The sequence below is a fragment of the Pristiophorus japonicus genome, chromosome 15 (genome assembly GCF_044704955.1).
Source record: "Pristiophorus japonicus isolate sPriJap1 chromosome 15, sPriJap1.hap1, whole genome shotgun sequence".
Classification (NCBI taxonomy): Eukaryota; Metazoa; Chordata; class Chondrichthyes; family Pristiophoridae; genus Pristiophorus; species Pristiophorus japonicus.
The window spans coordinates 124,710,411-124,733,423 of NC_091991.1; the positions used below are offsets into that span (position 1 = coordinate 124,710,411).

General features: G+C 44.0%; 1 protein-coding gene across 5 annotated transcripts in view; it reads left to right on the forward strand.

Annotated features, from left to right (window-relative positions):
• The first annotated feature begins 445 nt into the window (after positions 1-445).
• Positions 446-23,013, forward strand: part of mettl22 (methyltransferase 22, Kin17 lysine) — a 90,262-nt gene continuing 67,694 nt past the window's right edge. The window contains exons 1-3 of one of the 5 annotated variants that reach the window (XM_070900887.1): positions 446-539; positions 3,808-3,955; positions 5,588-5,944. In XM_070900887.1, coding sequence (XP_070756988.1) covers positions 3,850-3,955; positions 5,588-5,944 — 463 coding nt within the window. In that variant the 5' untranslated portion in view covers positions 446-539; positions 3,808-3,849. Of the gene's footprint in view, positions 544-879; positions 931-3,587; positions 3,611-3,807; positions 3,956-5,587; positions 5,945-23,013 lie in introns of those variants that run through there. The other 4 variants (XM_070900885.1, XM_070900889.1, XM_070900886.1 and 1 more) reach the window with 4 other exon arrangements.

Below are 23,013 nucleotides of genomic sequence, written 5' to 3' on the forward strand. Positions count from 1 at the left end.
GACATCGTTGGAGTGGATGATATCCAGAAGTCATGACACTGTCGCTATTCACTTCATACCCAATAAACCTGTTAACAATCTGTACACAATGCCTGCCCTGTCTATGGGGGGGCGGGGGAATGCACTTGTGCTGGAGTAAGGCACTTTGGCTGAGGGAGACATGCAGTTGGGCTGGGGGAAGGCACTTTGGCTGGGGGAGGCATGCATCGACTGGGGTAAGGCATTTTGGCTGGCCCTTGCTGTTTTCTGGGGAGCTCTGTCCTCTGTCACTTCAGGAAGTCAAAGTGGATCAAGTTACAATTTGCAAAGTCAGTGAAACCTTGGGATGGGCGATTCCAGTTACACATTCCTGTGAAACTTCAGGGTGTGGCTTATCCTCCAAGGGGACCAATCAGAGACAGAGGGTGGAGCATGGTGGCCATTTTGTCAGTACAAATAGGCACGTCCTAAAATGAAGGCAGGCAGCCTCATTGTAAAATTTAAATGACCAACACGCCTCCTGTGAGCGGATTGGATCCCTGCCGCCGTTAAAACCTAATGTGGGTAAGGTTTGATGTGGGTTGGGTTCCTGTTCCAGATTGTTTTTTTTAAATATTTTAACCACTGACCTGAACCAAATCCACACGTTTTTTTTTGGGGGGGGGGGGGGAGTTAAAATTCAGCCCCAAGTCTTTTCTTTTTAAAAGTTCAAATATCTGCTGAATATAATTTTCTTCTACAGAAAGGAGGGTGGGGGGAGGCACTTTTGGAACAAGAAATGAGCCAACTGCACCTTTTTGATGCGATGATATCTGACACTAGGTCAATGCAAGGTGTTGCTGGGGAAGCGGTGGCGGGAACCCCAGTGCGCGGCTCCGAGTGCCGGGAGGGACCATTAGACTGACGGAGCGGCGGGGGCCAGGGTTGGATGTGGCACCGGTAGCCGAGCGGGTGAGGGAGTATGTGAGGAGGGGGTGAGGGTGGGTATTGGGCCGCGGGCGCTCTCAGTGTAAAATGTCCCGCCTGTGCTGGTTAAAGGGGGCGGCGGCTGGCGGTTGTCGGCTGTGTCTCCGCCCCCGGCCCTCCCTCTCCCTGTGTCACGGTCTGTGGCCACACTTATTCGGCAGCACCTCCGCATTCGCTGCTGGGGCCTATCGCAATAGAATTTCCGATAACCTGCCATGACTATAGTCACAGTACAGAGACATACAGTATACAACCTTTCTGCTGTAACACAGTCGTGAAGTTATCCCATGACACAGTAAATAGCAGATCTCGGTTTGAAATGTTAGCTGGTCTCCATGCAGTTTTTTGGACTTTTTTTTTTAAGCCCGTCCCCCAAATACTGATTGCTCGCCCAAGTCAAAGTTGAGCCACCGGTGTGTGTTAATATGCGCAAATCTAGCAACAACATGGGATTTTTTTTTTTTTAAACCCTCTTCTGTGGCAGCAAGCTCCTGCTACTTTAAATCTGATGCTCAAATGACCCGGGGCATGCCTCATTTATTGTGGACCTTTTGTGGGTTCAAGTCCCACTCCAGGGACTTGAGCATGAAAAATCTAGGCCGACACTCTAGTGCAATGCTGAGGGCACGCTGCACTGTCGGAGGTGCCGTCTTTCGGATGAGATGTTAAACCGTCTGCTATCTGACGTGGATGTAAAAGATCCCATGGCACTATTTCGAAGAAGAGGAGGGGAGTTCTCCCTGTTGTCCTGGCCAATTATTTATCCTTCAATCAACATAATAAAAAAATGGATTATCTAGTTATTGTCACATTGCTGTTTGTGGGAGCTTGCTGTGTGCAAATTGGCTGCTGCGTTTCCCACATTACAACAGTGACTACACTCCAAAAGTACTTCATTGGCTGTAAAGTGCTTTGAGATATCCAGCGGTCGTGAAAGGCGCTATATAAATCCAAGTCTTGGATCTTGGCAGAATTAATTCACAGCTTGGGTTGCCAGCTCCAGTTGGATGTTGTCCTGGAGCTTTAATCGCATGATCTACTGCCTCCAATTGACCTGCCCAGTCAAAGAGTCTTTACTCCCCATCTCCAATTGTTTAAGAGTTTAAAAAAAACAAAAGTGCTGAAAGAAAAGTGAGGTCAAACACCCTTTTTTAAAAACAAACTTTTTCTTAATGCCCCTGTGATTTGTCTTCCAGGTTGCTTGTAAGCAGTGTCTGGGAGATTAATCATTAATTGCTGTAGAATTCTTGGTTAACAACCCTATTCACACCCTCTTGTGGAATTGCAACCCGTCCAAGCACTGCTCTGACCGTTGTGGATATTTGCATCCTGGTTGTAAAGTGTGAGGGAACCAGCAGGTGGACTCAGTGCCTCTGCTGCTCTGCCCTGCAACTCTCAGTTGGTCCTTTTTCATCCAAAAAGTACAGATATGGGGGTTTCCCAACCCTTTGCAGCACTGTTATGACCAGAGGGAAGGGGAGTACTGTACGAAAACAATAACTAAAAGACTCCTAAACACTTAAGTAAGAAAAATGGGCTGAAAATTTGTACAAAGAATCTTAAATGAACTTCCATATGCAATCAGTATCCAGCAACCCTGAACACCCATTTTACTTGGGAGGGAGGGGGTAGGTGAATCATACACACATGAACATTTGGGAATTGTGTGGATGAGTAAATGACGGAATCAGTACTGCATTAACAAATTGAAATAAAGCCCTCACCTGTATGAAGTGGAAGCTAACTGTGCCCATCAATTCTCCAACCAGAAATACATGCCATACACTTAAGGTGGACAAATTTCCAATTGGGAATGCCCAAAAATCAAGTGTAAATGATCAGAAAATCACAGCTAGTATGCTTTAAAGTGTTCCCAGCCACCTGTACAACTATTTTAAGTGCGATCAGTAAACAAGTGCCCCCTGATTAAAGGGGGTCATTACCAGTTCAAGTATTTTAGTTGTGCACATTAAACATGCCCCCTGCAAGAGGGGGGGCCACATTCCAAAATATTTTTTTTTCCAGTGCCCCTTTATTTTTGGGGATTATTGGATGGGGGGGTTTAGGGCACTAAAAACAAATGATACAAGTGCTCCCTGGCTAAAAGAGGGGGGAGGCACTAAAACCGGCAAATTAAACTTTAGACATAAAATCAAATTCAAATTTGGTTGCTGGGGTAGCCACCCTGCACAAGCAGCAAAGTGGTTTAACACCTGATGACTGTACAACAGGTGAAAGTAGCAACCGCTGGTTGAAAGCAGTAAATTTAAAACAACTGCACATGCAGTTGTTTTCAGGGGGTGCTTTGTATTGCACTGGAACAGAATTTGGTGTTATAGTACCACTTCAGGAAGCAGTTCTGCAATGTAGAAAGTGTTGTAAGTTAGGTTTTACCAGGACTGACAATGAAATAACCACTTTAAGATAATTCAAATGAATCGCTGTCAATATTTTTCAGTGGAAGAAGTGGAACATTAAACAAAAGTAGTATTTATTTAATTTGTTTTCCCATCATTTTAAATGAACTATTAAGTTTTGACTATCTGACTTCATTATTAAAGCCTTATTTACCTCCAGTATAAAACACTAATGAAGCCTACTACTGAACAAATATAATTAAAAATGGGCTGGGCTTCATCAAATTCTCAAATATGCCTCTGCAAGTGTAAGTTGATTTAAGTATTCAAAATATTTCTTGCCTGTTTAGTAAATTAAAATTAAACTTAATTGTAATCTTAGAAAAACAAGTGATTTTAGCAAAACTATTTTCCAAATATTGAGTGGATCTTTTGGTGCTTATTTATCATTAAATTAATGTTTACTGTCGGGTACCAGTTTGCCATATTGTTTCTGTATTTGCAGTATTTTGTCACTCTGCCATGCTGGATCAGACAGAGGGAATGCATGGATTCCATCACATTCAGGAGTGATACAGTGCTTTCTGATGTCCACATGTACACACCAAACATTAGGCACCTGATGGTGAGGCTAAATGCAGTCGGGCAACCAGGTACTGTCTGAGAAGAATGTTGCATCATATTTTCCATTGCACTCGCATTTGACTATTCTCACTAGTGAGATTTTGTTGAGGCAGATATAGGTAGCAATAATATAGGTACACATTTTGCAAGGATGATTTCCTCCCTTTTCCTTTGCTTCTTAGTGACAATTTCTTTAACTGGAAAAATGGTAATAGATACCTGTTTTTTTTTTTCCGCTAGATGTATAATTGGGTACAATGTCAGTGACCACTTCCATAATTGAACTTCTTACCCTTACAAACTGGAGTGTGGCTTTATCCGCCCACTATCTAGATAAATGTAGTGCAACCACAACATCAAACAGAGCACTTGTCATTGTATTCTGGCTTACTGGAATATATCACGTGCCACCATGTGACTTCCTCTTAGCAGCTGGATGAATATTCACAGACTGAGGTTCATGCTATAAACCAAGAGACACATTTATCAGTACTTGGTATAAAGTGTCGTTACATTAGTTACAATGTTTAATAATCTCCTTAATGCCAAGCCAAAAAAGTTGCTTTTCCTGTACTACCTTCCAACATAACATTGATCCTTGAAATACAGTGGATTACTTATTGCATGACAACGCTAGATCGAGCTCATTGTCTCTTCTGGCTTTAAGCTTCCCGATAGCCAAGTATAAACCCACGCTTGAAAGCTGGCCATAGAGCTGCCCATCAAAAGAACATTTGGTCCTGTGCTTCTCACAGGCCTGACCAAGGTCTTTGGCAAATGTAGCTGTGACGATCAAAACCACACACCTGGAATGTCAGTTAACTTGGATGTTTGGAATTGAATGAGATGTTATGATTCATTGACTTATTCCAAGTTCTCTGAATTACTTGGTAGCTGGAGAAACTATTTCCCCTGGGAGGAGGGTCAGTAAATTTAAGATAATTGGCCAAAAAAAAGCCGGGCAAGATGAGAATATTTTTTACGCAGTGAGTTGTTATGATCTGGAATGCACTGCCTGAAAGGGTGGTGGAAGTAGATTCAGTAGTAATTTTCAAAAGGGAATTTAATAAATTCTTAAAGGAAACATTTGAAGGGCTTTGAAGAAAAAGCAGGAGTGTGGGACTAATTCGATAGCTCTTTCAAAGAGCCAACACAGACATGATTGGCTGAATGGCCTCCTTCTGGGCTGTATGATTCTATGGGTTCCTAGCCTGGTGCAATGACACCTCGCAGCCTGCTGTATCCCACCAAGGTGTCAAACTGAGCAAGAATAGAATTGTATGTAAACTGAAAGGTGTTAGGAAATTCTTCTGCAGAATAATGCATCTGAAGTCATTTTTCCATCCCAGGTTAGTAAAATTAATTTCTGTAACTTGCAGAAACCCTGTGGGTACTGTAGCCAGCAATAGAGAAACTAATGTATAATCCAACAGCCGAAAAGGCTTAATTTTTCTCTCAATCCTTATGACATTGTTAAAATATTTGATCAATTTAAGGAATTGAAATTGCATATTTATCATTTAAGTAATATTTGTAATCTGTTTGGCATTGATGCAACCAATACATAATTGGTGTTGCAAAAATGTGCATTGATGCTTTGAAATTGGTGACTTGTTGCACATTAAAACTGCTGTAAATTCTTTTTTTAATTCATTCTGCAGTTTTTGTGTCAAAGTTCAAAATCCTACAAAATATTAATGTCTGCAGCAAAGATGATTTAGAACACCTGGGCAACGAAGAAACTGATGCAGATGATGCTTTAACTGGTCAAATTAGTTGCAGCAATGCTGCTGCTAATGAACAGAAAGTTGGCGAGAGAAAGGAGATGGCACACACTGAAATCGTGCTCGATGACGATGGAGATCTGGATGTTACTAGAAAACCTACTGGCATCCTTCATTCTGGTGAAGAAAATCTATGGAGAGAGAAAGTCTATCCCACAATCATAAGCAAAGGGGAGGAGCTTTTCTGTGAGGAGAATAAAGAGGACTGCAGTATTTGCAATGAGATCAGAATAGGTAAGTCAGTAATACACTCATAGCATGCAGAAGAGCATTATTATGTGATGGAACTAATTACATTGTTGAATTCTCAGAGCTGTTACATACTGCTATAATGGGTGGTCTCCATGAATAAAAACATGGGAATCTAGTTAAGTTAAATTTTTAAAATATCTGGTAAATGATTGAGGAAAATATTTGTTCTGCTTATGGTCTTCCAGTGACTGTCTTTATTGATAACTGTTGCAGGGCCAGTTTCTTTATCCCTCAGCTTTGATATTTAAAATCAACTGCCGAGCCGTTGGACCTCTTATAATCGTTCCAACATTTTAGAATTATTTGGGCTGCTGTTGAAAATGTGTTGCTTTAAGTTGGCCTGGTGTTATTGTCCCTTTTTTTGACTTTTTGACATCAGTGTTCAGGTCAGACTGGCTTTTCTAATTAATAAGAACTTAAGAAATAGGAACAGGAGTAGGCCATTTGGCGCCTCGAGCCTGCTCCACCATTCAATAAGATCATGGCTGATCTGATCATGGACACAGCTCCACCTTCCCTGCCGGCTCTCCATAACCCTTTACTCCCTTATTGCTCAAAAATCTGTTTATCCTCCACCTTGAATATATTCAATGACCCAGCCTCCACAGCTCACTGGGGCAGAGAATTCGATAGATTTACAACCCTCAGAGAAGAAATTTCTCCATCTCTGTTTTAAATGGGCAGCCCCTTATTCTGAGACTATGTCCCCTAGTTTTAGTTTCCCCTATGAGTGGAAATATCCTCTCTACATCCACCTTGTCGAGCCCCTCATTGTCTTAAGTTTCAATAGATCACCTCTCATTCTTCTGAACTCCAAGGAGTATAGGCTCAACCTATCTTCATAAGTCAACCAACCTTCTCTGAACAGCCTCCAATGCAAGTATATCCTTCCTTAAATACGGAGACCAAAACTGTACGCAGTACTCTAGGTGCGGCCTCATCAATACCCTGTGCAGTTGTAGCAGGACTTCGCTGCGCTTATACTCTCTTCCCCCTTGCAATAAAGGCCAACATTCTATTTTCTCTCTTTTTTTTTGAGGCCACAAGTAACTCTATCTATGAATCTGTTATATATATCTCTATATAAATCTTGCATACATGTGCACTTCCTGTCAACTCTTTCTGTTATAAAGTTTGAAGTCCACATTAATACTGGGAACTGTTGTGTAAACTTGTCACACACAGCTTTTCCCCCAGTCGACATGCTGCAGTGGCACCACTGGAGGGAGTTTGCAGTCACAGTGTGACAAGTTTGCCTGGACAGTTTCCATTCTCAACAGGGAATTTGAATTTTTATTGGAAATATAAAAATAAGAACTGAATATATAACTTTAAAATGGAGACTGAAGTATATCTGGTCCAATTATCTCCCGCCCTCTGGTCTGAACTGCCTGTGTGCATGCCATGGGAGATCGACTAGTGTTAATGTCTGATCAAGGAGTTTCAAGTTGAAAAGTGCTTGTTGATTGCTTTCCGGTATGGGTCAGAAGCAGACAGTGCAAGTCATTGGTGTGACTTCTGATCAGAGTGACAGATTTTAATATATTGTCAATTCATTTCCTATTGCTCCTGTACAGTCAAGGGATGCACCATATTATAACTGTGGTTAAAATACAATGGTCTGGATTTTCTGCTACTGCAGAATGCCTGTGCATCTTCAGCAGGATGGGAGTTTCACCTGCTACAAGGATGTGCCCTTGACTCCCGTTGATTTTTCTGGAGTTAGGCCACATTACATATTTCTGGTTCCCGGATTGTTGTTGGGGAGTCTGTGGGAAAGTGGTGAGGGGAGGGTGGTTTCGGGAGAGATGATGACTGCAAGGCTGGCCACAGCCTAGTGTGTCTGGTAGCCTTTGTGCTGCTTGATAAATTAAAATTAAATGTATGAAGTTAATGGCCTTGCCATCAATTGCATGGGCTTTTTAGCCCTAATTGCCCCTTCACATATATCAACACTTGGGATGCAGGTTCGAATGATAAAATACATCTCGTTATGTATTTCTGTTGTTTCCAAAGTTACAATATGTCCGCCCATGTATAGGTAGACATTGGACATTCCCTAATGGAGCAGCTCTCAAAGAATTTCCCATCAAGTTTCACTGGGGAGCCAGTGTAACTCGAGCAGAAAATCTAGGGTAATGTATTACTCTGCTGTTAAAGTGTAGATTTGTGCCACTTAAGACCACAATGCCTAATAAGTAAAGAGTGATAGAGTTCATTCAGAGGTTAGTTATTGTTAAGCAGAACTCTGGCTTTGAATGTGCGATGGTCGTTTATGTACCTGCCGATATTTTGTATTCTTGGAGAGTTTTCTTATGCATTGCAATTTGAAGTATGACACAGCAATTTGCATTGGCTAATTTGTGATGGACAGGAAGTATACCTACATAAAGGTTTTTTAGTGTGTGTGAATAATAGGAGTGATATCTTGGGAAATTGAGGGGGTGGTGGTGTTGGGTAACACAGTAAACTCTTGGGAGGGAGTGAGTGCTGTAGTATGCAAATATGGGGTGGTAGGTTGTGGATATGACCATAGTGATAGGGGGTGTTAGAGGCTGGAAGAAATGGGATGGGAATATTACAGTCTGGGAGCTTTAGGTGTGGCCTACTGCAGGGGAGTGCTTGGGTTTGAGATCTTTAATCAAGAGTCTGGGAGCAGGGGTGTGTGTGGTCCCTGGCTTTGGGAATGTTGGAGTGGGGAAGTTTTGTGTCATTGAGGGACGACTGGGTCCAGCAGTATTCGGGTGTCTGCATGCTGGCAGTATTTTGGCAGGAAAAGGATGCAAGAGAATGCAGAATTCATCCTGACCACAACCCTCTCCCACAAGTTTTAAATCATTTTCAAAGCTGGGTTTTCTAGCACTGAGCTGGGAACTGTCTTAGCTTAAAACAATAACGTACTTGACAACAGTATAAGCACTTTAAACAATTGAGAAATGTCTCTCGGGCAAGTGACGCAACTGATGTTCATGGTAACTCCCATCTGTTCCCAGAAAGTCCTGTGTTCCAAGCCATGATCTGGGAAATGACTAAGTTCTATAAAGATGGGGTATAGCCAGGAACACGCCAGTCTGGTCTTTGTTAGGGTAGAGGTGAATTGGCAGTGGGGAGAGAGTACTAACACTTGGAACAGAAGCAGCAAGTGAGGAGAGGATACTGTTTTTTGGGGGTTGTTCAGCAGCAGAGAGGGGAACGGGTAGTGATCAATTGTGTGAGAGGGCCGAACACCAGGGACTAGAAATTGCATAGTGTCCTGTTTGGGGCGATAACTTTTCAAGGAGTGTAAAAGATTTTCAGCTGATGGGAACTTCCGCTTTAGTGCTCAGAGGTAAGTGGAGCGCTAAACCAAGCGAGACCTGCACCGAGAGCAGGGGCAGCGGGGAACTTAAAAAGGAGCGTCGTGACCAGCGGGGAACTTTAAAAAGGAGCGCCCGAGACCAGTACAAAGAGCGGGAGCAGCGGGGAACTTAAAATGGAGCTAGCCGGGACCTGTGTGGGGGGGAAAAAAATCAAAGTGTTACATCACAGGAAAGCAGGTAAGTAATTGGTTGGCGAGTAGTTCTCTTTTTTTTTTCTAAACTTGGGCATTGGTTTAAATTAAGAGCTGTGATTACAGATTATAAACTATACATAGATAATATTTCAAAACTTGAAAACTTAATTAGTGAAATAAAATACAATAGAGATGGCAGGGCAGGCGATATATTTCAGCTGTAGCATGTGGGAGTTGATGGACACCCGTATGATCCACGGCGACCACATCTGCAGTACGTGTTGGCAGCTCGAGGAACTTCGGCTCAGAGTTGATGAGTCAGAGTCCCGAAGTTCAATACATACATCGGGGGGAGAGTTACTGGAACATTTTGTTCCAGGAGGCAGTCACACCCCTTAGGTTAAATACTTCAAATTTGGTCCGGTGTCAGGGAAAGGAGGGTGTGATTACAAGTGATGCAGGTATGGGGATCCAAAAGTTAGCATTGGAGGAGCCTCAGCCCTTGCAATTGTCCAACAGGTACGCGGTGGACGAGAGCAGGTTCTGCAGGGAGGATGAGCAAACTGACCACAGCACCACAGTACAAGTTGGAGCAGATGTGGTCGTCGTGGATCATTCAAGTTGGGGGAGTAAAAAGAAATGTTGTAGTGGTAGGTGACAGTATAGTTAGGGGGATAGATATGGTTCTCTGCAGCCGAGAGCATGAGTCCCAAAGGCTATGTTGCCTACCTGGTGCCAGGGTTAAGGACATCTCCTCTGAGCTGGAGAGGAACTTGGAGTGGGAGGGGAAAGATCCAGTTGTCGTAGTCCACGTAGATAGCAACGACATGGGTAGGACAAAGAAAGAGGTTCTGCTGAGGGAGTATGAGCAGCTAGGGACTAAATTAGAAAGCAGAATCACAAAGGTAGTAATCTCTGGATTACTACCTGAGCCATGAGAAAATTGGCATAGGGTCAAATAAGATCAGAGAGTTGGTGTAGGAGAAATGGGATTTGATTCATGGGGCACTGGCACCAGTACTGGGGAAAGAGGGAGCTGTTCTGTTGGCACGAGCTTCACTTGAACCATTCTGGGACCAGTGTCCTGGCGAATCAAACATCTAGGGCTGTAGATAGGGCTTTAAAATAAATAGTGGGGGACAGGGTTCAAGTGAGGGAAAATTTTAAAAGTCAAAGAGAAAGGAGAAGGCAATAGTGCAGGGCAGCGATAGAGGTAATGATAACTAGAATGTGACAGGAAGGGACAGAACGTACAAATATAAGAATGCACCAGAAAGTGGAGTAAGAGTAGGTAAAAAGACAAATATTTAAAAGCTCTTTATCTGAATGCACATAGCATTCGTAACAAGATAGATGAGTTGATGGCCAAATAGAAATAAATGGGTATGATCTGATAGCCATTACAGAGATGTGGTTGCAAGGTGATCAAGGCTGGGAACTGACTATTCAGGTGTATTTGACATTTCAGAAGGATAGGCAGAAAGAAAAAGGAGGTGGAGTAGCTCTGTTAATAAAGGATGAGATCAGTGCAGTAGTGAGAAATGATATTGGCTCAGAAGATCAAGATGTAAAATCAGTTTGGGTGAAGATAAGAAGGGAAATAAGTCACTGGTGCGAGTAGTCTAAAGACCCCCTAACGGTAGCTACACTGTAGAACAGAGTATAAACCAACAAATACTGGGGGTTTGTAAGAAAGATACTGCAATAATCATGGGTGATTTTAATCTTCATAGATTGGACAAATCAAATTGGCAAAGTTAGCCTTGAGGATGAGTTCATAGTGTATTCGGGATGGTTTCTTAGAACAATACGTTGTTAAACAACCAGGGAGCAGGCTATTTTAGATCTGGTAATGTGTAATGAGATAGGATTAATTAATGATCTCAAAGTAAAGGATTCTCTAGGGAAGAGTATTCATAGCATGTTAGAATTTCAAATTCAGTTTGCGGGTGAGAAACTTGGGTCTCAAACTACTATCCTGAATTTAACTGAAGGCAATGAAGACAGTTGGCTAAAGTGAACTGGGAAAATAGATTTAAAGGGTAAGATGGTAGATAAGCAATGGTAGACATTTAAGGAGATATTTCATAACTCTCAGCAAAGATATATTCCAGTGAAAAAGAAAGACTCTGAGAAGGATGAGCCATCCGTGGCTAACTAAGGAAGTAAAGGATGGTATCAAATTGAAAACAAAGACATGCAATGCTGCAAAGAGTCGTAGTAGGCCAGAGGATTGGGAATAGTTTAGAAATCAGCAAAGGATGACTAAAAAAATAAGAGGGAGAAGATAGATTGAGAGTAAAATAGCAAGAAATATAAAAACAGACAGTAAGAGCTTCTACAAGTATAAAAAAAGGAAGAGAGTAGCTAAAGTAAACGTTGGTCCCTTGGAGGATGAGACTAGGGAATTAATAATGGGGAACAGAGAAATGGCAGAGACTTTGAACAAATATTTTATATCATTCTTCATGGTAGATGATACTAAAAACATCCCAACAATAATAGATAATTAAGGGACTATAGGGAGGGAGAAACTTAAAACAAAACAATCACTATCACTAGAGAATAAGGGCTAGGCAAACTAATGGGACGAAAGGTGGACAAGTCTCCTGGACCTGATGGTCTGCATCTTAGGGTCTTAAAAGAAGTGTCTGCAGAGATAATGGGCCCAAGTTTTGAGCCGCGCCGACAACGGCGCAGTCCCAACCTGGACGCCCGTTTTTCGCGGCACAAAGTGCGCCTAAAAAAAACTTCCAGATTCTCCAGCTCCCTGCAGGTCATTTGCAGCTTGGCGCAGCGCAGCAGGAGCTGTAGGGGGCGGAGCCAGGTCCCTGCGCTGAAAACAGTGCCGGGACCTCTGCACATGCGCACTACAGTGGCCGCGCATGTACAGTAGCTCCAGGTGCCCAAAACTGTGTGGGAGGGGCCCCGAAGCACGCAGCCCCTAGCCCTGGCCGAATGGCCTCACTGGGGCTACACCCACGGCCAGCTCCTGCTTCCTCCCGACCCGACTCGACTCCCGCTTCCCCCCCCCTCTGCTCCCGAACTGGACCCGACCCGACTCCCGCTTTCCCCCCCTCCCCCCGCCTCCCGCTTCTCCGCCCCCGGACTGGACCCGACCTGACTTCCCTCTCCTTCCCCCCCGACCCGAACCGACCTCCCTCCCACCTTCCCCCCCCCCCCCCCCCCCACCCCCCAGACCCGTGCTCGCCTCGACCCGACCCGCGATCACGACCCGACCCAATGCCACCTACCTGTAAATCTGGTGCTGGGGAAGGGCCCTGCCGGGCCGGGTCCGTTCAGCCTCCCTCCCCCTTCTCCTTTCTCCCGCATTTCCTTTCTTCCCCCCCCCCCCCCCCCATCTCCTTTCTCTCTTTTTTTCCCCCCCCCCTCCCCCATATCTCCTCTCTCCCCTCCCCCATATCTCCTCTCTCCCCTCCCTCCCCCATATCTCCTCTCTCCCCTCCCTCCCCCATATCTCCTCTCTCCCCTCCCTCCCCCATATCTCCTCTCTCCCCTCTCTCCCCCATATCTCCTCTCTCCCCTCTCTCCCCCATATCTCCTCTCTCCCCTCTCTCCCCCATATCTCCTCTCTCCCCTCTCTCCCCCATATCTCCTCTCTCCCCTCTCTCCCCCATATCTCCTCTCTCCCCTCTCTCCCCCATATCTCCTCTCTCCCCTCTCTCCCCCATATCTCCTCTCTCCCCTCTCTCCCCCATATCTCCTCTCTCCCCTCTCTCTCCCCCATATCTCCTCTCTCCCCTCTCTCCCCCCCATATCTCCTCTCTCCCCTCTCTCCCCCCCATATCTCCTCTCTCCCCTCTCTCCCCCCCATATCTCCTCTCTCCCCTCTCTCCCCCCCATATCTCCATTCCCCTTTCCCCTCCCTCTGCCCCCCGCTGTCAGAAACACAGACACTGACAGACAGAGAATCAGAGAAACACAGAGAGATAGAGACACACTGGCGGGGGGGGGGGGGCATCCCAGCATGCTGTTGGATTGCTCCCGGTGCTGCAGTCGGTAAGTAGAAAATGTTTTATTTATTGATTTTTAAAAAAACATTATTTCTTATTAATTTTTTTTTTGTGGTTGATTTATTGATGTTTTTATCATTTATTATTGATGATGGCTCTTTATTTGTAAAACTGAAGTGTTTAATGTTTGTAAACTTCCCTTTAAACCACCCCCCCCCCCCCCCCCATTCCCTACGCCTGATTTGTAACCTACGCCTGATTTTCTAAAGTGTAGACAAGGTTTTTTCGAGCGTACAAAAATCTTCACTTACTCCATTCTAGGTTAGTTTGGAGTAAGTTTTCACTGACGAAACTTTGAAAACAGGCGTAAGTGGCTGGACACGCCCCCTTTTGAAAAAAAAATTATATTCTAACTGACTAGAACTGGAGCAAACTAAATGGCAAGAATTCCGATTTCAAAGATACTCCGTTCTACACCAGTTGCTCCTAAAAATAAGGAGCAAATTCTGTTGAAACTTGGGGCCAATGGATGTATTGGTTGTAATCTACCAAAGTTCCCTGGATTCTGGAGAGGTCACAGCGGATTGGAAAACCGCAAATGTAATGCCCCTATTCATGAAAGGAGGGAGATGGAAAGCAGGAAACTATAGATCAGATAACCTAACATATGTAATTGCAGGAGCCCATTATTAAGGAAGTAATAGCAGACATTTAGAAAATCATAATACAGTCAGGCAGAGTCAGCATGGTTATATGAAGGGGAACTCATATTTGACAACGAGCAGGGTAGATAAAGGGGAACCAGTAGATGTAGTGTATTTGGATTTTCAGAAGGCATTCGATAAGGTGCAGCATAAAGGGTTACTGCACAAGATTTAAAAACTCACGGGGATGGGGGTAATATTAGCCTGGATAGAGGATTGGCTTGCTAGCAGAAAACAGAGTATGGATAAATGGGTCATTTTCAGGTTGGCAAACCTGAAATGGGGTGCCACAGGGATCGGTGCTGAGGCCTCAACTATTTACAATTTATATTAATGACTTGGATGAAGGGACTGAGTGTAATGTAGCCAAATTTGTTGCTGATACAAAGATAGGTGGGAAAGCAAGTTATGAGGAGTACAAAGAGAATCTGCAAAGGAATATATATATATGTTGTGAGTGGGCAAAAATTTGGCAGATGGAGTATAATGTGGGAAAATGTGAGGTTATCCACTTTGGTAGGAAGAATATAAAAGCAAATTATTGTTTAAATGGAGAGAGACTACAAAATGCTGTGGTACAGAGGGATCTGGAGGTCCTTGTACATGAAACACAAAAAGTTAGCATGGAGGTACAGCAAGTAATTAAGAAGGCAAATAGAATGTTGGCCTTTATTGCAAGAGGGATGGAATATAAAAGTAGGGAAGTCTAGCTACAAATGTACAGGGCATTGGTAAGACCACACCTGGAGTACTGCGAAAAGTTTTGGTCTCCTTATTTAAGAAGGGATATACTTGCATTGAAGGCAATTCAGAGAAAGTTCACGAGGTTGATTCCTGAGATGAAGGTGTTGTCTTATCAAGAAAGGTTGGGCCTATACCCATTGGAGTTTAGAAGAATGAGAGGTGATCTTATTGAAACAAGATTCTGAGGGGGCTTGACAGGGTAGATGCAGAAAGGATATTTCCCCTCTTGGAGGCATCTAGAACTAGGGGCCATAGTTTCAGAATAAGGGGTCACCCATTTAAAACAGAGATGAGGAGGAATTTCTTCTGAGGGTCTTGAATCTTCGGAATTCTCTACCCCAGAGAGCTGTGGAGGCTGGGTCATTGAATATATTTAAGGTGGAGATGGACAGATTTTTGAACTATTTGGGGGCTTATGGGGAGTGGGAAAAGGAAGTTGAGGCCACGATCAGATCAGCCATGATCTTATTGAATGGTGGAACAGGCTCAAGGGGCCAAATGGCCTTCTCCTGCTCCTATTTCTTGTGTCCATGCGTAAGCGCTACCACTTCCCTTGGAGCGCAAAAGTGAGTGAGAGGGGCAGTATTGGCAGAGCATTGAGCAATGTTTGTTGCAACACTACCATCTGTACAGGCTCCTTTTCCTCCCACTCCCCTTAAAGGGAAGGGCCAATGCTGAGTTTTCATGCAGTCTGTGTTGGGCCACGGCACTTGTGCTTTGTGCATAGCAACCCCAAGCACTCGGAGTGCAGGACTGAGCAATCGCAGGGTTAAGGAAATCAGGAGGCACCAAAGTGGGGAAAGAAATAAATTTTGCCCTACCGGACCACCACCGCCTTTAATTAGCACTCCCCAAGCGGCCAGCTGAGGTGACAACACCTCCTGCAGCTGCCGTTGTTGATGCCAGATGATGCTGCAGGGGGCAGGAGTGAAAATTGCATCCGGGGCAGTAATGGGGCGCTGCGCACCGGATGATGTCACAATCTCCGGGGCGCAAGAGAGTGAGGCAGTAAGTGTTAGCGCCAGTTTAATACCGCCAGGGAAGTTCACGGGTGTCAGTGATTTCACCGCGCCCAGTCAGTAACCTCCTAGCGCCCTGTTACCGCCCCCCGCAGGTGCTAATGCGAGGTGCATTCCTGCCTAATTTCTCCCCCCAGGTTGAGCAAGAGGCCTTAGGTGGGTGGTGCTTTTAATGAGAGGAGCAGAAAGGGAATGGGAACAAAAATTTGCAAGAGATATCCAAGCTCACGGTAAAAGCTTTTGTAAATATATTAATAGAAAGAGTGACAAGGGGGAATGTGGGTCCATTAATGATAGATGCAGGTGAGACTATAATGGATAATCAGTATAAGGCAGATTTGTTAAATGAATACTTTGTATCCACTTTCACAGTAGAAGAGGACAAAATAGCAGTGGTACAGTGGAACCTAAAATAAAGTCAAGGGCAGGAAATTACTGGATGTAATATAAATTAAACGGATGGTAATGGGACTTAAGGTAGACAAATCTCCAGGACCTGACTGTTTCCATCCTAGAGTGTTAAAAGAAATGGGTGAGGAAATTGCAGACGTGTAACTCATTATTTTCCAAAGCTTTCTAGATTCAGGAATTGTGCCCTCTGATTGATTGGAAAATTACAAATGTCACTATTTAAGACATGAGGGAGGGAGAAACCAGGAAACTATAGCCCTGTCAGTGTACAGTCAATTGTGGGGAAGCTCTGGAGTTTAGAAGAATGCGGTGTAATATCATTGAGATGTATAACGTTTGTCAAGGGCTTGACACGGTAGATGCTGAATGATTGATTGTTTTCCCCTGGCTGTCCGAGGGATAGATACTGTTCTCTGCTGCCACAACCGGGATTCCGAAGGTTGTATTGCCTGTCTGCTGCCAGGATAAAGGATGTCTCCTCGCGGCTGGAGAAGAACAGGGAGTGGGAGTGGGAGGATCCACTTGTCTTTGTCCGTGTAGGAACCAACGACTTGGGTAGAATGAGGAATGAGGTTCTGCTGAGAGTTTGAGGAGCTAGGGTTGAAATTAAAATGCAGAACCTCACTGGTATTAATCTCCCTTTGTTACCTGAGCCATGTGTAAATTGGCATAGGGACAAACCGATTAGAAGGTTAAATGTGGGCTCAAAGAGTGGTGTGGGAGGTAGGGGTTTCAGTTCATGGGGCAGTGGCATCAGTACTGGGGAAAGAGGGAGCTGTTCTGTGACAGCGGGCTCCACTTAAACTGGGCTGGGACCAGTGTCCTAGTGAATCGATTAACTAGGACAGTAGATAGGGCTTTAAACTAATGAAGGAGGGGTGGGAGTATACAGGAAAGGGTAAGTTCAAAAGTAGTCAGAGAAATGTCAATGCTGCAGAGCACAGTAGTGATCTGGGTAAAGCTAAGCAGAGTGGGTCAGGAAAGGACAGAAAGATTAATACAGGTAATAGGGTATTACTGACTAAAGTAACATGGGAGAAAAATAGAAAAAAGTTAAAGCTCTCTAGGGGGGGAATTCCAAAGATTCACACCTCTCCTGAGAAGAAATTCCTCATTTCTGTCTTAAATGGGTGACCCCTTATTCTGAAACTATGCCCGCTAGTTCGAGATTCCCCCATGAGGGGAAACATCCTCCCTGTATCTATCCTGTCAAGTCCACTCAGAATCATATACATTTCAATAAGATCACCTCTCATTCATCTGAACTCCAAGGAGTATAGGCCCAACCTGCTCAACCTTTCTTCATATGACAACCCCTTCATCCCAGGAATCAACCTCGTGACTTGAGGAGATGGCTTGAGGAGTGGTGCAGAAGGGAGGGATTCAAATTCCTGGGACATTGCAACCGGTTCTGGGGGAGGTGAGACCAGTACAAACTGGACGGTCTGCACCTGGGCAGGACTGGAACCAATGTCCTCGGGGGAGTGTTTGCTAGTGCTGTTGGGGAGGAGTTAAAATAACATGGCAGGAGGATGGGAACCTATGCAGGGAGACAGAGGGAAATAAAATGGAGGCAGAAGCAAAAGATAGAAAGGAGAATAGTAAAAGTGAAGGGCAGAGAAACCCAAGGCAAAAAAACAAAAAGGGCCACATTACAGCAAAATTCTAAAGGGGCAAAGTGTGTTAAAAGGATGAGCCTGAAGGCTCTGTGCCTCAATGTGAGAAGTATTCGGAATAAGGTGGACAAATTAACTGCACAGACAGCAGTTAACGGATATGATGTAATTGGCATCACAGAGACATGGCTCCAGGGTGACCAAGGCTGGGAACTCAACATCCAGGGGTATTCAACATTTAGGAAGGATAGGCAGAGAGGAAAAGGAGGCGGGGGTGGCGTTGCTGGTTAAAGAGTAAATTAATGCAATAGTAAGGAGGGACATTAGCCTGGATGATGTGGAATCGGTATGGGTGGAGCTGCGGAATACCAAACGGCAGAAACCGCTAGTGAAAGTTGTGTAAAGACTACTAAACAGTAGTCGTGAGGTTGGGGACAGCATCAAACAAGAAATAAGGGATGTGTACAATAAAGGTACAGCAGTTATCATGGGCAACTTTAATCTACATATTGATTGGGCTAACCAAACTGGTAGCAATGCGGTGGAGGAGGATTTCCTAGAGTGTATTTGGGATGGTTTTCTAGACCAATATGTCGAGGAACCAACTAGAGAGCTGGCCATCCTAGACTGAGTGATGTGTAATGAGAAGGGACTAATTAGCAATCTTGTTGTGCGAGGCCCCTTGGGGAAGAGTGACCATAATATGGTAGAATTCTTTATTAAGATGGAGAGTGACACAGTTAATTCGGAAACTAGGGTCCTGAACTTAAGGAAAGGTAACTTCGACAGTATGAGGCGTAAATTGGCTAGAATAGACTGGCAAGGATACTTAAAGGGTTGACGGTGGATAAGCAATGGCAAACATTTAAAGATCACATGGATGAACTTCAGCAATTGTACATCCCTGTCTGGAGTAAAAATAAAACTGGGAAGGTGGCTCAACCGTGGCTAACAAGGGAAATTAAGGATAGTGCTAAAACCAAGGAAGAGGCATATAAATTGGCTAGAAAAAGTAACAAACCTGAGGACTGGAAGAAATTTAGAATTCAACAGGGGGGGACTAAGGGTTTAATTAAGAGGGGGAAAAATAGCGTACGAGAGGAAGCTTGCAGGGAACATAAAAACTGACTGCAAAAGTTTCTATAAATATGTGAAGAGAAAAAGATTAGTGAAGACAAATGTAGGTCCCTTGCAGTTGGATCCAGGTGAAATTATAATGGGGAACAAAGAAATGGCAAACCAATTGAACAAATACTTCGGTTCTGTCTTTACGAAGGAAGACACAAATAACCTTCCGAATGTACTTGGACAGTGGGACTAGTGAGAAGGAGGAACTGAAGGATATCCTTATTCGACGGGAAATTGTGTTGGGGAAATTGATGGGATTGAAGGCTGATAGTCTGCATCCCAGAGCACTTAAGGAAGTGGCCCTAGAAATAGTGGATGCATTGGTAATCATTTTCCAACAGTCTATCGACTCTGGATCAGTTTCTCTGGACTGGAGGGTAGCTAATGTAACACCACTTTTTTAAAAAAGGAGGGAGCGAGAAAGCTGGTAATTATAGACCGGTTAGCCTGACATCAGTAGTGGGGAAAATGTTGGAATCAATTATTATGGATGAAACAGCAGCGCATTTGGAAAGCAGTGACAGGATCGGTCCAAGTCCGCATGGATTTATGAAAGGGAAATCATGCTTGACGAATCTTCTGGAATTTTTTGGGATGTAACTAGTAGAGTGGACAAGGGAGAACCAGTGGATGCGGTGTATTTAGATTTTGAAAAGGCTTTTGACAAGGTCCCACACAAGAGATTGGTGTGCAAAATCAAAGCGCATGGTATTGGGGGTAATGTACTGGTTGGCAGAGAGTTGGGATAAACTGGTCCTTTTCAGAATGGCAGGCATTGACTGGTGGAGTGCCGCAGGGCTCAGTGCTGGGACCCCAGCTCTTTACAATATACATCAATGGTTTGGATGAAGGAATTGAGTGTAATATCTCCAAGTTTGCAGATGACACTAAACTGGGTGGTGGTGTGAGCTGTGAGGGGGACGCTAAGAGGCTGCGGGGTGACTTGGTTAGGTGAGTGGGCAAATGCATGGCAGATGCAATATAATTTGGATAAATGTGAAGTTATCCATTTTGTGGGCAATAACACGAAGGCAGAATATTATCTGAATGGCAGCAGATTAGGAAAAGGGGAGGTGCAACGAGACCTGGGTGTCATGGTTCATCAGTCATTGAAGGTTGGCATGCAGGTACAGCAAGCGGTAACCTACCGAAGTGGATAACCTCACATTTTCCCACATTATATTCCATCTGCCAAATTTTTGCACACTCACTGAGCCTATCTATATCCCTTTTGTATATTCTTTGTAGAAAGTTGTCATGCAGGTACAGCAGGCGGTGAAGAAGGCAAATGGCATGTTGGCCTTAATAGCTAGGGGATTTGAGTATAGGAGCAGGGAGGTCTTACTGCAGTTGTACAGGGCCTTGGTGAGTCCTCACCTGGAATATTGTGTTCAGATTTGGTCTCCTAATCTGAGGAAGGACATTCTTGCTATTGAGGGAGTGCAGCAAAGGTTCACCAGACTGATTCCTGGGATGGCTGGACTAACATGAGGAGAGACTGGATCGACTGGGCCTGTATTCACTGGAGTTTAGAAGAATGAGAGGGGATCTCATAGAAACATAAAATTCTGACGGGACTATACAGTTTAGATGTAGGAAGAATGTTCCCGATGTTGGGGAAGTCCAGAACCAGGCGTCACAGTCTAAGGATAAGGGGTAAGCCATTTAGGACCAAGATGAGGAGAAATTTCTTCACTGAGTTGTTAACCTGTGGAATTCTCTACTGCAGAGAGTTGTTGATGCCAGTTCGTTAGATATATTCAAGAGGGAGTTAGATATGGCCCTTGCGACTAAAGGAATCGAGGGGTATGGAGAGAAAACAGGAAAAGGGTACTGAGGTGAATGATCAGCCATGATCTTATTGAATGGTGGTGCAGGCGCGAATGGCCGCCTCCTGCACCTATTTTCTATGTTTTCTTTGCGTCCTCCTCATAACGTGCTTTCTTGCCTATCTTTGTAACCGCAGCAAATTTGGCTACGTCCCACTCAGTCCCTTCATCCAAGTCATTAACATAAATTGTAAATAGTTGAGGCCCCAGCACTGATCCCTGTGGCACCCCACTAGTTACAGTTTGCCAACCTGAAAATGACCCATTTATCTCGACTCTCTGTTTTCTGTTAATTAGCCAATCCTCTATCCATGCTAATATATTACCCCCAACCCCCATGAGCTCTTATCTTGTGCAGTAATCTTTTATGTGGCACCTTATCGAATGCTTTCTGGAAATCCAAATACATGACATCTACTGGTTCCCCTTTATCCACCCTGCTCGTTACATCCTCGAAGAACTGCAGCAGATTTGTCAAACATGATTTCCCTTTCATAAAACCATGCTGACTCTGCTTGACTGCATTATGATTTGCTAAATGTCCTGCTACTACTTCCTTAATGATGGACTCTGGCATTTTCCCAATGACAGATGCTAGGCTAACTGATCTATAGTTTCCTGCTTTGTCTTCCTCCTTTCTTAAAAACTCGATCTTAAAAATTAGAGTTAGGCCATTTAAGTGTGAAATCAGGAAGTACTTTTTCACACACAGTGTAGTGGGAATGTTGAATTCTCTCCCCAAAAGGCTGTGGATTCTGGGTCATTTGATATTTTTAAGACTGAGATCGGAAAATATTTTTGTTGGGTCAGGGTATTGTTGTAGATTAAGGTTGAGAAAGGGAATCTATTTTGCGCAAAAGGATCACTTGTATTTGCTTCCATTTTGTATTCATTCTGTAGTTTTAAAAAGGTAGAATTAAATGGCGACAAAAGCAACTGACAGTATATATCGACCTGTATGGAGGTTAACTACAGCCTTCTGCATGGCTTACTCCTGTTCCTATGAACAATGTTATATATGCAGACTATAGATAGACTCTCTGTGCAGTCACTGCATAGTTGCATAAGCTGGAGACTTGGTACATCAAGTAACATTAAGGTTTATACTGTGTATATACTATGCTGGCACCACTGGAGGGTGCAACTGGTGGAGACTGGGGTTTCCTGCCCCTGTGGCAGAGGCTGTCCTCCTACTGCAGTGCCCTCTGGTGACCTGAGGGTCACCTGCATAGGTGTGCAGGACCCAGTATAAAAGGCTGCCCACCATGCTTGTGCCTCACTCGAGTTACAAATAAAGGACCAAGGTCACTACAGTTTGAGTACAACACATTGCCTCGTGGAGTCATTCATAAGTGCATCACAGACATAAAACAAAGGAATTGACTTCAGCATTTAGAGTAGAAGTAATAAGATCAGATTCTACATTTCAATTCAAAACAATTCTTTTATTAATTCAAAACAGTTCTTTTATTTGTGAGGAATTTGTGTTGTTTGAGATCTGATAAGGCTCTAAATAAATAACAGCTTTTTCTTTAAATCGGTTCACTGTATAAGTAAGAAGATTTCTTAAACTGAGGTTTTTTGTTATACATCCAGTCTGTCCGTTGTGTTCTGCCTTTGAGCAGATCCTAACTCAAATGCCGCACATGATACTCTTGAACTACTTACATGGGACGAGTACCTGAGGTGCATTCCTCACCAGTATCTATCAGACACAAGTACCCCTGCTGATCGTCAACCCAGTATTCAGAGCCAGCTCTCCGCTTTCCGGAGCTGGCTGGAGTAGGATTCAAATCCAGCTCTTCTGACTCTCGAGCAAGTCTACTAACATTGCGCCATTGGTCACTCCATCCCGATGCACGTACCCCACTGGATATCAAGCTAATATTTAGAGACCATATTCTAATCTCCAGTCGTTTGAGTGGGGCTCGAACTTTTAATTTGCCTTCTGACCCAGAGATGGAAATGTTACCACTAAGACAAAGCCTCACTCCATAGGCTCAGTACTAAAATATATATAAGTTGGAAAAAATGTGACAGCAAACTATGGCACAATGCAACTCTTGGCTTTTTGCATTTTTTTTATTCGTTCATGGGACGTGGGCATCGCTGGCAAGGCCAGCATTTATTGCC